The sequence below is a fragment of the Capricornis sumatraensis genome, chromosome 3 (assembly GCF_032405125.1).
Source record: "Capricornis sumatraensis isolate serow.1 chromosome 3, serow.2, whole genome shotgun sequence".
NCBI classification, from domain to species: Eukaryota; Metazoa; Chordata; class Mammalia; order Artiodactyla; family Bovidae; genus Capricornis; species Capricornis sumatraensis.
Genome location: NC_091071.1, coordinates 115,513,553 through 115,527,235, shown reverse-complemented (window position 1 = coordinate 115,527,235; position 13,683 = coordinate 115,513,553). Strand labels below are relative to the sequence as shown.

General features: G+C 40.8%; 1 protein-coding gene and 1 non-coding gene across 3 annotated transcripts in view; both read left to right on the top strand.

Moving 5' to 3' along the window:
• Nucleotides 1-13,683, top strand: part of C3H2orf76 (chromosome 3 C2orf76 homolog) — a 132,167-nt gene that overhangs the window by 84,007 nt on the left and 34,477 nt on the right. The window contains exon 7 of one of the 2 annotated variants that reach the window (XM_068968967.1): nt 1,740-1,876. The exons of the other annotated variant lie outside the window; for it this stretch is intronic. Coding sequence (XP_068825068.1) covers nt 1,740-1,816 — 77 coding nt within the window. The 3' untranslated portion in view covers nt 1,817-1,876. Of the gene's footprint in view, nt 1-1,739; nt 1,877-13,683 lie in introns of those variants that run through there. 2 annotated transcript variants of the gene reach the window in all.
• TRNAG-CCC (transfer RNA glycine (anticodon CCC)) lies at nt 5,214-5,286 on the top strand. Its single transcript has one exon. It is a non-coding gene; the product is annotated as a tRNA-Gly (tRNA).

The following is a 13,683-nucleotide window of genomic DNA, read 5'->3' as shown; positions in this document are numbered from 1 at the left end:
GAGCAAAGTGCTGTGTGGGCAAAGCACTGTGTAAAGTTCTATATGTAAATAGCACATTGTGTATGAAATCTTGCATTGTGATTATTAAGAACAGGGGACTTTTGCTTATTCTCCTAACATCAGGAGAAGGATTTTAGAATCACTTGCAAATTTTGTAGGTCTACCTTTGGGCTTGCTTCTCTTCCAAAAAGGAGCTTTTTATTTAAAGGATAGATCTCAGAATATCTTCTCTTTGAATACTGAATTTTTTGAAGCCCCCTTTTCAACTTTTTACTAATTCCTAGTATAGCGCTCTTAGCTATTATTTTAAATGCCATTTTCTTGTAAAATTTAACTGTACATTAACTTATCGTTTGCCCAGGGTGCATTTGTATACAGCCCCTCTCATCGATTCCCGGTTTCTTTCTGCTGTGTCTTCCCTGCTTGCCTACACACACACACACTCAGGCTTATTGTAACAAGAGTTCGTAATATGATTTTTATCAAGATTAATCTTCATTTAATCTTGAATATATAAAAGGGCTGGAATGAGGATCTGAGACCCTGGGTGATTTTATTTTCTTCTTTCAACATTTCCATATTTTCTGTAAAGACCACAGAAATTTAGGTTTGAGAAACATTAAATCTGGTATACTTAAAACCAGCAAAAACATTTTTAATGAAATGTTATGCTAAGCTCTTTAATTTCATTCTTCTGTGATAAATTCTAATGAAGAGATGAGAGCTTTAAACTGGGAGACCAGTGGTAATCCTTGGCATCCTTCCTGATTATCCTATTTATTTGGCTTGAAGAGTTTCACTTGTCTGTTTTTAGAGAATATGTTAATTGAGTGATCAGTATTCATTACAAATAATCTTGTCTGTTTTCTTGTCAAGATTCTGAAGGCCCTTTTGCTCTTTCTGTAAAAGCTAAGCAGGCTGTATTAACTTCTGATTTAATTTTAAAAAATGTGGAACTTGTTGGTGCAACACCTTAAAGAATTGCATGTTTAATAATTGGAAGGCTTTCCATCAGATTTGTCTCCAGTCTGAATTAATAATGTTGCTGACTTATTGTTTTAGAAGACAGAGTCCTTGACCTGCTAGGTTGAAAGAATTGTGACTGCTCTGAACCTTTGTGGGTCCTTTAGCTGTGCCATATCCCTTGTGAATAATTAGAGGTATTTGAAGGTATTGCGGTAGAAGCCAATTTGTGTCTTTCACTTTGCATATTGTTGAAGCCTCATGAATTAGTCATAAGCGGGCAAAAAATTAACTTCTTCAGACACATATTTTGATGGGTCATGAGGGAGAATGTAAAGTGATCTGTAAAATATTCTACTGATCCTCTAAGTATTAAATTATTATACCTACAGGCTAATTTCAGAGCGGGGAGAAAAGAGTTTTCCTCCTCCTTCAGGACCAGAGTAACACATTTGGAAAAAAAAATAATGGTTTATTATTTCTAGGATTGTCAAGAGGACTATAAATGAACAATTTTATGATTTCTTGGAAACCAGATTCATGTGTTAACTCTTGTTTTTAATTTTTTTGGTAATTTTTCTTTTTACTTTTAAATTGGTTGAATTCTAGATTCTCGTACTTAAACTTCTTGTTGATTTTGTGCAATGAGAAACCATACTTGTTTTTGTAACTTTGGGCCTTGGAAGCACTGAATCAATGAAATATGTATTTCCATACTTATTTAAAATCTAGTTTTACATTACAATATTTTTTCCATTTTCTATTCTTTTTTTCAGCCAGTGAAACTGAAATTGCATTCTTCTGTGAAGAAGATTATAAGAACTACAAAGCTAATCCCATTTCTTCCTGGTGAAAACCTCACAGAGCTTTCTTTTTTTGCATACTTGTTTTAAGCTCTTTATTCCACTAGTGAGTTTCTGAAATTGACAAATAAACTTAAAAAAATTAATCCCAGCCTCTGCTGTTTGAGGTAAAATCTGTGGTGTGTTCTCTCTTGTGCAGGTCTCATTTTTTTCTTTCTTGTTGTAAAATAATGTGTTTATTTATGGGAAAAACATCTGGTTTTAAGTGAAAGAAATAATTATTCAAAAATCACCATGGAGTGTTGGCTCTTTCGTTATCATTTGTTTCTCTAAATTAGAGGTCATTTTGGTGACTTGCATGTTGGATTCTTTAAAAAAGATTATAAGACTAAGGTCATTCTCTTTTATTTTGTGTTGTCTCCAAAGTTTTCTAATTGGAGCCCCTGTTACTATCTTTGTCTAGCAGGGATTCTTAGGACCATGAATGACCATAAGAGTCTCTTATGACCATGAATGCCATCTTTTCAGTCACTGTGATAAACACCACCACACATGAAATTAAACTGGGTATATTTTAGGGAGGTTTTCTGATATAAGAGAGTTTCTTCTTTCTTTTCATGTTACAGCCCACACAAATAACATTGCTGAAATGTGTTTTTCTGAGCTATGTTTCTTGACTTCAGGAGCAAACTATAATAGAATCAAACTCATTTATTTGGAGAGAGGAGGTAGCAGGAAGTTTGCACTTCTGGAAGAAAATCGTCCATTGAGAACAAGTCTAAGTTATGGATGATACATTCTTTCAAAATAATATAATACTCTGATGTCTGACTACCAGCATCTGAAGAATAGTGGATTCAAGGGGGCCTCTCAGCCAGCATTTATCTAATCAGGACTCTGAGAGAGGTTAGTTGGCTCTAGAATTGTTCCATGAAGCCTTAAATTGCTAGTAAGGCTTCATTGTGGTGAGGCTAATATAAGAAAATCTATTCTGCTAAAACAGACAAGCAAACAAACAAAAATCAAACTTGAAAGTCTGGTTAACATGGCCAGAAGATGCATTGCTTTGTCTAAAGGCAAAGCACTTGGAGTAGAGGAAGATAAGGGCAGAAAGTCTATTGAACTAGGCCTTATAAGGCATTCTGAGGAGGTGGAACTTTACCTAGCAGGTAGTTGGGAGCCAGTGGGAAGATTTAAACAGGTAAATTACATGATTAGATTTGTATATTAGAAAGTAAGCTTTGGCAGCAGTGTCCATATGGCAGAAAGACTAGAAGACAGTTGTCATAGACCAGGTGAAGGTCGGAAGGCCTCAACCTAGGACCTAACAGAGGCGAAGGGAGGAGACCTTGCTGAAGTAGTGCTAACCTTTGGTCACGCATCAGATGGCAGGCATTGTGTTAGGTATCTACATGTGTTATTTAATTTTTACCACAACTCTTTAAGGGGCTTCCCAGGTGGCACTAGTGGTAAAGAACCTGCCTGCCAATGCAGGAGACCTAAGAGACACAGGTTGGATCCCTGGATTGGGAAGATCCCCTGGAGGAGGGCATGGCAACCCATTCTAGTATTCTTGCCTGGAGAATCCCCTGGACAGAGGAGCCTGGTGTGGGCTATGGTCCATAGGGTTGAAAAGAGTCAGACATGACTGAAGTGATTTAGCATGCACAGCTCTTTGGTCTTGATAGTATCATATCTATTTACAGATGAATGAATTAGGGCCCAGAGAGGTAAAGTAACTTACTCAAGGCAACACAGTAATGTGCATGGCGAGCGGAGCCGGGTCTGTCTTAAATTCTTGACCTTGCCCATTTTATCCTGTGGCCTCCTAGGAGAGCTTTGAGGTAAAATCTTTGGGACTTGCTGAATGGCTGTTGTGGAAGCTGTAGAAGAAGGAGGAAAGGAGACTTTCATTCTTCCAGATTCTTGCTGGAGCGAGTGACTGGATTGATGGTGACAGCCTGAACCCAAACAGAAAGTTAAGTAAGTAGAAGATTAAGTTAAAGCATATTCAGTTTGATTATTTTTCAAACATTCAGTTTACCCACACTTTTTTCTTTTTTAAGAAAAATTAAGCATTCTTTACCTTTATGTTTTCTTTTTAACAAATAATGCAAAAATATGCATGTATGTCTAATCCTTTGTTTTGGCCTGTATTTATTTTCCTTATTAGAAAGTTACATATAGCCTTTTCTCACTTGTAAACACAGATGTAAAAGTCAGAAATTAAAATATATTATGACTAAGAAGGATTTTTACTGGGAGTGAAAGATTGGTTGAAGACATAGAAAATTTATCACTGTACATAATTTGCAAAATCTATAAAGAAGGAAATTGTGCTATCTCAAGAGATGTCAGAAAGAAGCATATGATGATGTACAACCCCATGTGTGAATAATAGAACAGAATCTCCCTAACCTGATGAAGGTTACCCACAGGAAACATACTAACGGAGAAGTGCTTAAGCAAACCTATGAGATGAATGGGACGGGGAGGACCAGTATTACCAGTACGATTCAGAATGGTTCTGCCTCATATTGCAGCCAGTGCAATAAGAAAAAGTAGTGAGAACCACAGGCGTTGGAAAGGAGGAGACAGAACATTTATTTGCAGGAATATGATTGCAGGGGAATCAACTGACAAGTTATGAGAACTAACAGGAGACTTTGAGTGCTTAATAATGAACTTAAAATGTGCACAAAAGCTATAAAACTGTTAACTAGAAGATATGAGAGACCTAAGTAGAGAGATACTACACGTTCATAGATGGAAACTTTGGTGTGTAGTAAAGATGTTGATTTATACCTAATCTGTAATTTAGTGCAACCTCAGTATTTATATTCGGATTTGACAAATTGATTTTAAGGTTCATTTGGAAAAGCAAACGTATAGAAAGAGCCAAGATCAATTTGGAAAAACAAGGAGTAGGGAGGATTGCCTACTCCGTGTCAAAATACATTGTAAAACTGAAGTAATTAAAACAGCTTGGTTGTGATACAGCAAACCAAAACATCAGTGAATAGAAACTGACCAATGTCTATGGAAACTTAGTATATAATAAAAGTGTTTACAATCAGTGGAAAAAAGATGGATATTTAGCACCTGCCTAGGTCTTAAAAAAATGATTAAGGACCTTACTTCCTACCATTCACTGAAATTTCAGATGGACTAAATAAACATCAAAAAATAAATGAATTTATTAGAAAAAAAATGATTATTTTTATGACCTCAGGGTAAGGCTGGCTTTAAAACACAAAATGTGCAAATGCCATTATTTGCTGAATTTGATGTATTGGTATGAAAAACTAGATTCTCCTCCCACGCCCCCGCCAATATAAACAGATTGAAAGACAAAGACTGGGAAAAGCTACTTGCACATATAAGGTGGACAGAGGGTTAGTTTCCAGAATATATGAAGAACTCTTATAAAAATCAATGAGGGGGCCTTCCCTGGTGGTCCAGTGGCTAAGACTCTGCACTCCCAATGCAGGGAGCCTGGGTTCAATCCCTGGTCAGGGAATTGGATCCCGCATGCTGTAACTAAGACCTGGAAGAGCCAAATAAATAAATAAAATTTAAAAAAAAATCAATGAGAAAAGGACAAACCTGCAACAGAAAAATGGACACATTTTGTAAAGAAGAAATTTGTAAAAAAGGAAACATATGGCTTATAAAAATTTGAAAAGACACACATCCTGTGATTCAAGGAAATTAAAACAGTGGAGAGTCATTTTTATTCATCAAGTTGGCAAAAAGTTAAAGGTTTTGTTAGCAAGTATTGACAGTGATGTGTGCCTACACTGGGAGTATAAATTCGTGTGCAGTCACTTAGTCAAGCAATTTGATGTACTGTCTGTTAAAATAACAAATGTGTGTCTTCTCTTGACCTAGCAGTTCACTTCTTAAAATGAATCTCAAGGAAACCCTGTAATGCCTGCAGAAGAAGGTATTTATAAGAGAATTGACTGCAGAATTATTATTAGTAGAAAAACACTAAATGCTGTTAGTAGAGGGTAACTAAGTGACATTTGGTGTATCTATATTTTGTGTTGCTACTTAATCTGAAACAATGAGAGCCATTCATATTACTTAGTGACATGGGATAATCTTTGAGACATCTTGATAGGTGAAATTGCAAAGGGTCTCAAACTGATGTCATTTGTTTTAAAAAGGCACAAAATGATAATATATATAATGTTATATATACGTGTGTATGTGTGAATACACACATTGTAGACACTTATGTACATATACACGAAAGACTATACACCAAACTGATAACATTGATTACCCCTTGGTAGGGGCCTAGGATTGGGAGGTGAAAGTGGTAAAAGGCTTTATCTATAATATTTAAGGAGACTGTATCTGTGTTAAGAATTAGTAAAAACTAGTACACTATAGAGATTAAAAGAGGCAGGAAAAGAACCCATCAGACAATTGCTGTTAATATTTTGGCATATTCCCCCTAGGTTATTTTTTCTATGTATTTTTTTTTTATGTTTCTGATCTTTTTGTTGTGTTTTGAGTTATACAAGTAATATGTGCTTGTTAAAAACAACTCTAGAGGACTTTCCTGGTGGTCCAGGGGTTATGAATCCACCTTGCAATGCAGGGAACATGGGTTCAATCCCTGGTGAAGGAACTTAAATTTCACATGCCATGGAACAACCAAGCCTGTGAGTTGCAGATACTGAGCCCGTGCACTATGACGTTCAAGCGCCACAACTAGGGAGTCTGTGAACAGCAATGAAAGATCCCCAAAGATGCAACGAAGACTCCGTGCAGCCTAAGTAAATAACTAAAAACAGCTCTAAGGTGAAATAAAATGCCCTTCAGCAGCCTCTTTTTTGCACGACTTGGTGTTCATACTTTAGTTGTTTTTTTTTTTCTGCACATATATCAGTTTTTAAGAGTGCATTTTAAAGCATTATCATTTAAATATTTTAAACTATTCTCATATATATAGATGTCTCATTTTCTTTCTTTTTACAAACTCTATTTGTTTTTGGCGGTGCTGGGTCTTCGTGCCGTGTGTGGGCTTTCTCCAGTTGCAGCGAGCGTGGACTGCTCTCTAGTTGTGCTCAGGCTTCTCATTGCGGTGGCTTCTCTTGTTGTGAAGCACAGACTCTAGGGTGAGCAGGCTTCAGTATCTGCAGTACTTGGGCTCAGTAATTGTGGCTCAGGGGCTCAGTAGTTCTGGCACATGAGTCTACTTGCCTTGAGGTACCTGGAATCTTCCCAGACCAGGGATCACACTGGTGTCCCTTGCACTGGCAGGTGGATTCTTAACCACTGGACCACCAGGGAAGTCCTGGAAGTCTCATTTTCTTTTTGAAAAATCACTGTGTACAGACACTGCTTGCGTTTTATATATTAAGTCCTCGAGTTGGATAGAGCTATGAGTAGCTCCATCTGTGAAGTGGAGGTGATGATACCCACCTTACAGGATCTTAGTGTCAAGTGAGACACTGTCCACAGGGCACTTAGTAGGCAGGGCCTGGTGTGGGGTAAGTGCTCATCGAATGTCTTATGATACTCATGAGTTGTGAAGCAGCATCAGCTTCAGTTTGAAGCCCCAGACCCTGATGCCCTCAGGTATTAAGCCACTTGCCCAAGGCCTAAAATCTGGAAGGTCAAACAGCAGGTTTCTTCTGGCTTCAGATACCATGTTCTGCCACTCTTGAAAAACAAGGTGTGTTGGGCACTTGAAGAAACATGATATGAAGATTGTCAACCATGGGCTGAGAGGTGGGGTCCCAGTTTTGTCGATTGTCACCCCTTCTCCAAGCATTTTTGCCATTCTCAGTTGAAGAGAGCTTTCTTCCTCTTGTGCCAAACGAACATACAGGTTCTGCTGCTGCTGCTAAGTCGCTTCAGTTGTGTCCGACTCTGTGCGACCCCATAGATGGCAGCCCACCAGGGTCCCCCATCCCTGGGATTCTCCAGGCAAAAATACTGGAGTGGGTTATCATTTCCTTCTCCAACGCATGAAAGTGAAGTCGCTCAGTCGTGTCCGACCCTCAGCGACCCCATGGACTGCAGCCTTCCAGGCTCCTCCGTCCGTGGGATTTTCCAGGCAAGAGTACTGGAGTGGGGTGCCATTGCCTTCTCCGTACAGGCTGTAGCCCCACTTAATAACCACACCTAGTTTTATGTGTCTGAGGCTTTTTAACACAGCAAAGGTGTTTTATTTCCCTTCTCTTTCTGCCTGTTTTAGATACATGAAGAAGAGGTGGTGATGCTCTTGCCTATGTGGGACACCCAGAGAGCTCGCCTGGCCTGGGCCTCTTGGGAAACTGCTGCTCATTGCTAAGGAGGGGAGGGGAGGGAAAAATGAGGCTTTCTTACTTTGGGCATGCAGGGGCAGGGGCCAGAGGAGTCAGGCTGCTGAACCACATCTCAAGAACACAGAAAAGTCCAAGTAAGACAAGTAAGTCAGTCCAAGGATCTGGACTTGTTCATTTTTTCTTCACTGTGTGGGCATGCATGTGTGTTGAGCCAGGGGGTGGGGGGAGGGGGCTCTGATTATTGGTTATAGACAGTTTCCTTTCATTTTACTCTTAAAACACTCTCATAGTTAATCAGGTAGGTTAGCAAGGGTAACTGAAGCAAGTGCTCTAGTTAATTCCTTGGTTTGAGGTGGCCATTTTGAACCCCACCATCATGATGGGCTTGGGTGTCTGAGGGCCTGGAAGATACCTGTCTTTGACTTTGAGCCTCCTGCGTGAAGCTCATGGCCACTGTCGAGCTTTCACTTAGCACTTCCAGCATGATGGAGAAGAGCATGGCTTTTGTCATTTCTCTCCATCAAGGGAGATGTATTTCTTTCAATGAATCAGACCGGAGACCAGTTCTCCCATCCCCAGGTGTGCATTTTGGACCTTGGATAATGGCCCTTGGAGACTCTTTTTTTTTTTTTGATTGTTAGTCAGTGAGAGGATTATATAATGTGCAATGACTTAAGAGAAACATACAGGATATGTGTCATGCTGCTTTATGACGTGGGTTTCCTAGAGAGCAGTGACTCAACTCTTCTGTGCTTCTGGCTCTTCACACAAGTATTCAGTCAATGTCATTCATAGGGAGCAAGATTTAGGATGGAGAAAATCCACTTCAGGTTCCAGGTGATGTCATACGACTCCTGAAATATGTGAAGGCAAATGGTTTGGGGAATTCTGGGAATGCCTTAGAGATCAGGCCTTTGGTTTTAGCTTCATTCATAAGTCCAATACACAGGAAAAATGCCACCCCCAACAATAAAATTTTTGTCATTCATGAGTGAGCAGAGGCTCTGATTCTTTAACAGGACTAAGGCAAGTGATAAAGACAAGATTGTGGGGGCTTCTTCCCCCCATTTCTCACTTGGTGGGAAATGAAAGCGAGAAAGATCAAGGACTATTATCTGCATTCCTTTCTTTGTTCAGTCCTACTTAGTGAAAAACAAGAATCTCATTTAATTTCCTCATCATTATTGCATCTTTGCCTCTTCCTCCCTCACATAATCCCCAGTTTTGTGCTTTCTGCCATCAGACTATATCACCTGCCTGCCCAACCCTTTGTTGCAGGACCCAACACCAGTCCCCCCTTATTCCTTGCAAACTCAGGTCAGCTTTTGGCTCATGCCAGTACTACTACTGTCATGATTTGGTATAGTCAAGCCTTCTAGTACCATGGAGCCTTGCAGCTCGACTGTCTCAGCCAACTGCTTACCCTCATGTTCACACTTTAGCCATAGTTATCATCACTAATCACATCCTAGTCCATAACTTCTCAATATCATGCCTCTCATTCATCAACCACTGTGTACTGTCTTTCCTGTTCTTTCCCTCTGGTGCCCCCTCCTGCAGTTCTTCAGACTCGCGAGATGCCACCAGCATTTACTCTACTATCTTTTTACTGTCCCTCCTAACCCCACTGAGATTCTCTGTCCTTTGGAGAAGACTCTTGCGAGTCCCTTGGACAGCAAGGAAATCAAGCCAGTCAACCTTAAAGGAAATCAACCCTGAATATTCATTGGAAGGACTGATGCTGAAGCTGAAGCTCCAATACTTTGGCCACCTAATGCGAAGAGCTGACTCATTGGAAAAGACCCTGATGGGAAAGATTGAAGGCAGGAAGAGAAGAGGGTGACAGAGGATGAGATAGTTGGATGGCATCACTGATTCCATGGACATGAGTTTGAGCAAGCCCTGGGAGATGGTGAAGGACAGGAAAGCCTGGTGTGCTGCAGTCCATGGGGTTGTGGAGAGTTGGACACAGCTTAGCAACTGAACAACCACAACTGGTCCTTTGTATGGATCTTCAGTTCCCTTACCACTCCCAAGTCCCCAGGCTTAATTCTACCCTCTGCCTTCTCCACGTTTGCCTGGCTGGATAAAAACATGTGGGCTGACAAACCATTTTGTTTGGTTTGTGACTGCTAAACTCAGGTGAGTTCCTAATGCTGCCCTGCAGTTCTTACACTTCCGTAGTTCCATCACTCTCCTTGGCCCTCAATTTTAACACCTCCTTTCCAACTTTGAGCTGCTATCCCTGCTTCCTATTTCACTTGAGAAAATAGAAGTCATCAGAAGATAGCTTGCTTCTGTCCTGCCAGTTACTGATGAATGAGAAGACTCCTTTCGAGTCTGCCCTCTACTTGTGTATCCATCCCTGCCTTTCAAGCATCACCACAGCACTTGCCCTCTCTCCCTCTCTTGTGTTGTCACATCTGCCCTGCCCCCCCGATCATTTCCACCAGTGTATAAACATATAAACATGCTCTAGTTGGGCTTTCACCCCCACCTCTGTACTGACTTGGGTCTGGTCAGGATCACCAGTGGATTCCCTCTTGCCAAAGGAGGATGATGCTTCGGCTTCAAATTACTGGGCCTATCAGAAGTGTTTGACACAGATTCACCTGGCACCCTCCTGCTTGTGAACACTGTCTTCATTCGGCTTTCTGGTGCTCCCCTGGCCACTCATCCCGATTTCCTTTACTGGTCCTTCCTCATCTTCTTTCCCTTTCTACTCCCTTGATGACCTCGTGCATCTCACAGTTTTAATTGACAGCTAGATGCTGTGGACTCCTGATTTTTTAATACTTTTATTCATTCATTCATTTTTGGCTGCACTGGGTCTTTGTTGCTTGGTGCGGGCTTTCTCTAGTTGCAGTGATGGACTTCTCATTGTGGTGGCTTTTCTAGTTATGGAGCACAGGCTCTAGCTGTGAGGGCTTCAGTAATTGCAGCACGTGGGCTTGCTGCTCCAAGGCATGTGGAATCCTCCCAGATCAGGGATTGATCCTGTGTCCCTTACATTGGCAGGCAGATTCTTATCCACTGTGCCACCAATGGATAAGTTAGAAGTCCCTTCTAACTCTACTCTTAAAAAATCTTTTTCTGGTCAGTCTGCTATCAGGCTGTCCCCACTATATAGAACTGTGCTGGCACTTAATAGGCCACATAAATATTTCTTGAATGAATGAATGCCTTTGGGACTATATCTGAATCTTAAAACTTTACAGACTCTTGAAGCTCATCTCTTAGCAAAGTAGACCCGAAGTAGATTGGATAAGTTCTAGACACTTTTTTACTTGAAGACAGTCATCTAGATTTGTATACTAATAGACTGGGCCCTGTAGTAATTGGCCAGCAGTCCTTAGTGCATATGTGTTTCAAATGGTATTGAGGAAATGAGATTAAAAATCTTGTTACAGTTGGCGTTTATTTGTCTGAACCTGGTGGCTGTCACACCTGCCTATGCGTGCAGCTGACAGCTCTCTTCACTGTGCAGTCCCGGTGTGTGCCTGGAGGCCATCATGTACCTCGTGTGAGGGTTTTTTACCAGCTGGAAAAAAACACAGTGTTGAGTACTCACAACAGACAAGACAGGTGTCCTAGATTGTCATCTCTTTCTGTTTGAACCGTCCCTGGAAAGCTGAGTAGAAAACTGCACAGTGGATCCTACAGCTGTACAAATTACAGCAGTATTTTCTCCCCTTCTTGCCTTAAAGCAAAGTTTCTTGTTTTAAAAGTGACCTAGAAGTGAACTTGTGGTGACATTCAAAATTATACAGATTGAAAAAGGCAAAGGGTACACTTTGCCTGTATTGGAATTATTTATCTTTCAGTGTTTGCTTTAAGCAAGTGTGAGCAGGAGGAAAGAGCATTGGCTCTGAAGTCAGCCCTGGGTTGAAGGACAGACACACTGTTGCTAGTATGGAGGTGTGACCTTGGGCAAGCCACTTGGCCTCTCTGGGCCGCAGTCTCTTCTACTGTTGGTGTTTACTCGCTAAGTTGTATCCAACTCTTGTGGCCCCATGGATTGTAGCCCTCCGGTCTCTGTCCATGGGATTTCCCAGGCAAGAGTACTGAAGTGGGCTGCCATTTCATTCTCCAGGGGATCTTCCCAACCCAGGGATCGAACCTGTGTCTCCTGCATTGGCAGGCAGATTCTTTCCCACTTAGCCACCTGGGAAGTCCCTTTTCTCCCATTGCCCGCATGAGAAACTCCACCCATGGTAAAGGTCATGAGGAAGGAGGCTTGGCATACGCAAAGGCGTGATCAAGCCTCAGGAAACCCCCTGTTCCTGAGCATCTACCCCCCAAACCAGAGTCTATCTACTTTACTGTTTCATGCTCTAGCCTACACCTCTGACTTTATGGGGGACTGTTCCCTACCAGTTTTCTTGGAGAAGGAGTAAACGTGCAGCTCCAAGTCAGTAAAAATTCCTGGGCGTGACAAGAGTGTTTCAACTTATGAACTCCTCTGAAGGTTATCTAGCCCACCTGTATAGGTTCATCCGGCCACATGCGATTGTTTACAGCCTCCCAACCCTGAGAGGCACGAGATGTTTTAGACTTACTAAAGGCAAATTCTTTTGGGAAGTTAGAAATTATTAGTATAGTGGGTTGGTTAGGAATTATATTGGTGAAGGGTTTTTCATTTGTTGTGCCAATAACTGCTGCTAATTCCCTGCCCTGGGTGTGACAAGGGTGTCTCAGGTCAAACCTCTCTGCTGGCAAACTAGCTTGTGTGACAGGATTATCCATACTCCTGCCACTAGCACATGACTGTTTACTACCTCTCAACCATAAACAGCACAGAGAGTTCTGGAGTATTTTGAAAGTCTTAATTAGCATAGGGCTTTTCTCATTGTTGAGTCAATGATTGCTGCCAGGCCTCCATATCCTTAGGCACCTGGGACTATATTAATCAATGTATTTGGAATATAGAAAAGGAAATATAGTAGTTTTTAAGGTTAGCAATACTAGACTTTTTGAGTTAATGAATTTTCTCTTTTGTAATAGATCACTGTATTTTGTTATAAATCACTGTGTCCTTGCTATGTAAAAATGTAACTTTATCACTATCTTAAGACTTAACAGATCTTAAGGGGAACATTGGTAAAAGGATTTTCATTTGTTGGACTGATGTTTACTGCTAAATCTCCACATTCCCTGCCCGTATAATGAACATAACTAACATATAGGAGAAATAAGTATTAACCTTTAAGATTAATCACGTTAACCTTGGGTTAAATATATTCCTTTCTTGATTGTAACTCACTACACCCTCACCCTATAGGAATGCAACCCTTATTTGGAGGGTGGTGCCTGGTTTAAGAAAAACACCCTTGGAAAAAATAAGTTTTTTGGTTATCAGAAAGAAAGGGTCGTAAAATGTCAGCAGGCCTCATGGCCAGAAGATGATGTAAAACCCCTAAGATGTTTTTTTATGTAAAGCCCCTGATTTTGATAAAGGTCAGGACTGCTGACCCCCATGTGACTCTGTATTCATCCCTATGTGTAACAAAAGGTATATAAGCAAACTTAAAAATAAAGAAATCGGGATCAGTTTCCAGAAAGACTGATTCCCCCATGTCGCTTCTTTCTTGCTCCCCATTTTTCTGGCTGAATTCCCATCTGGAGCGTGG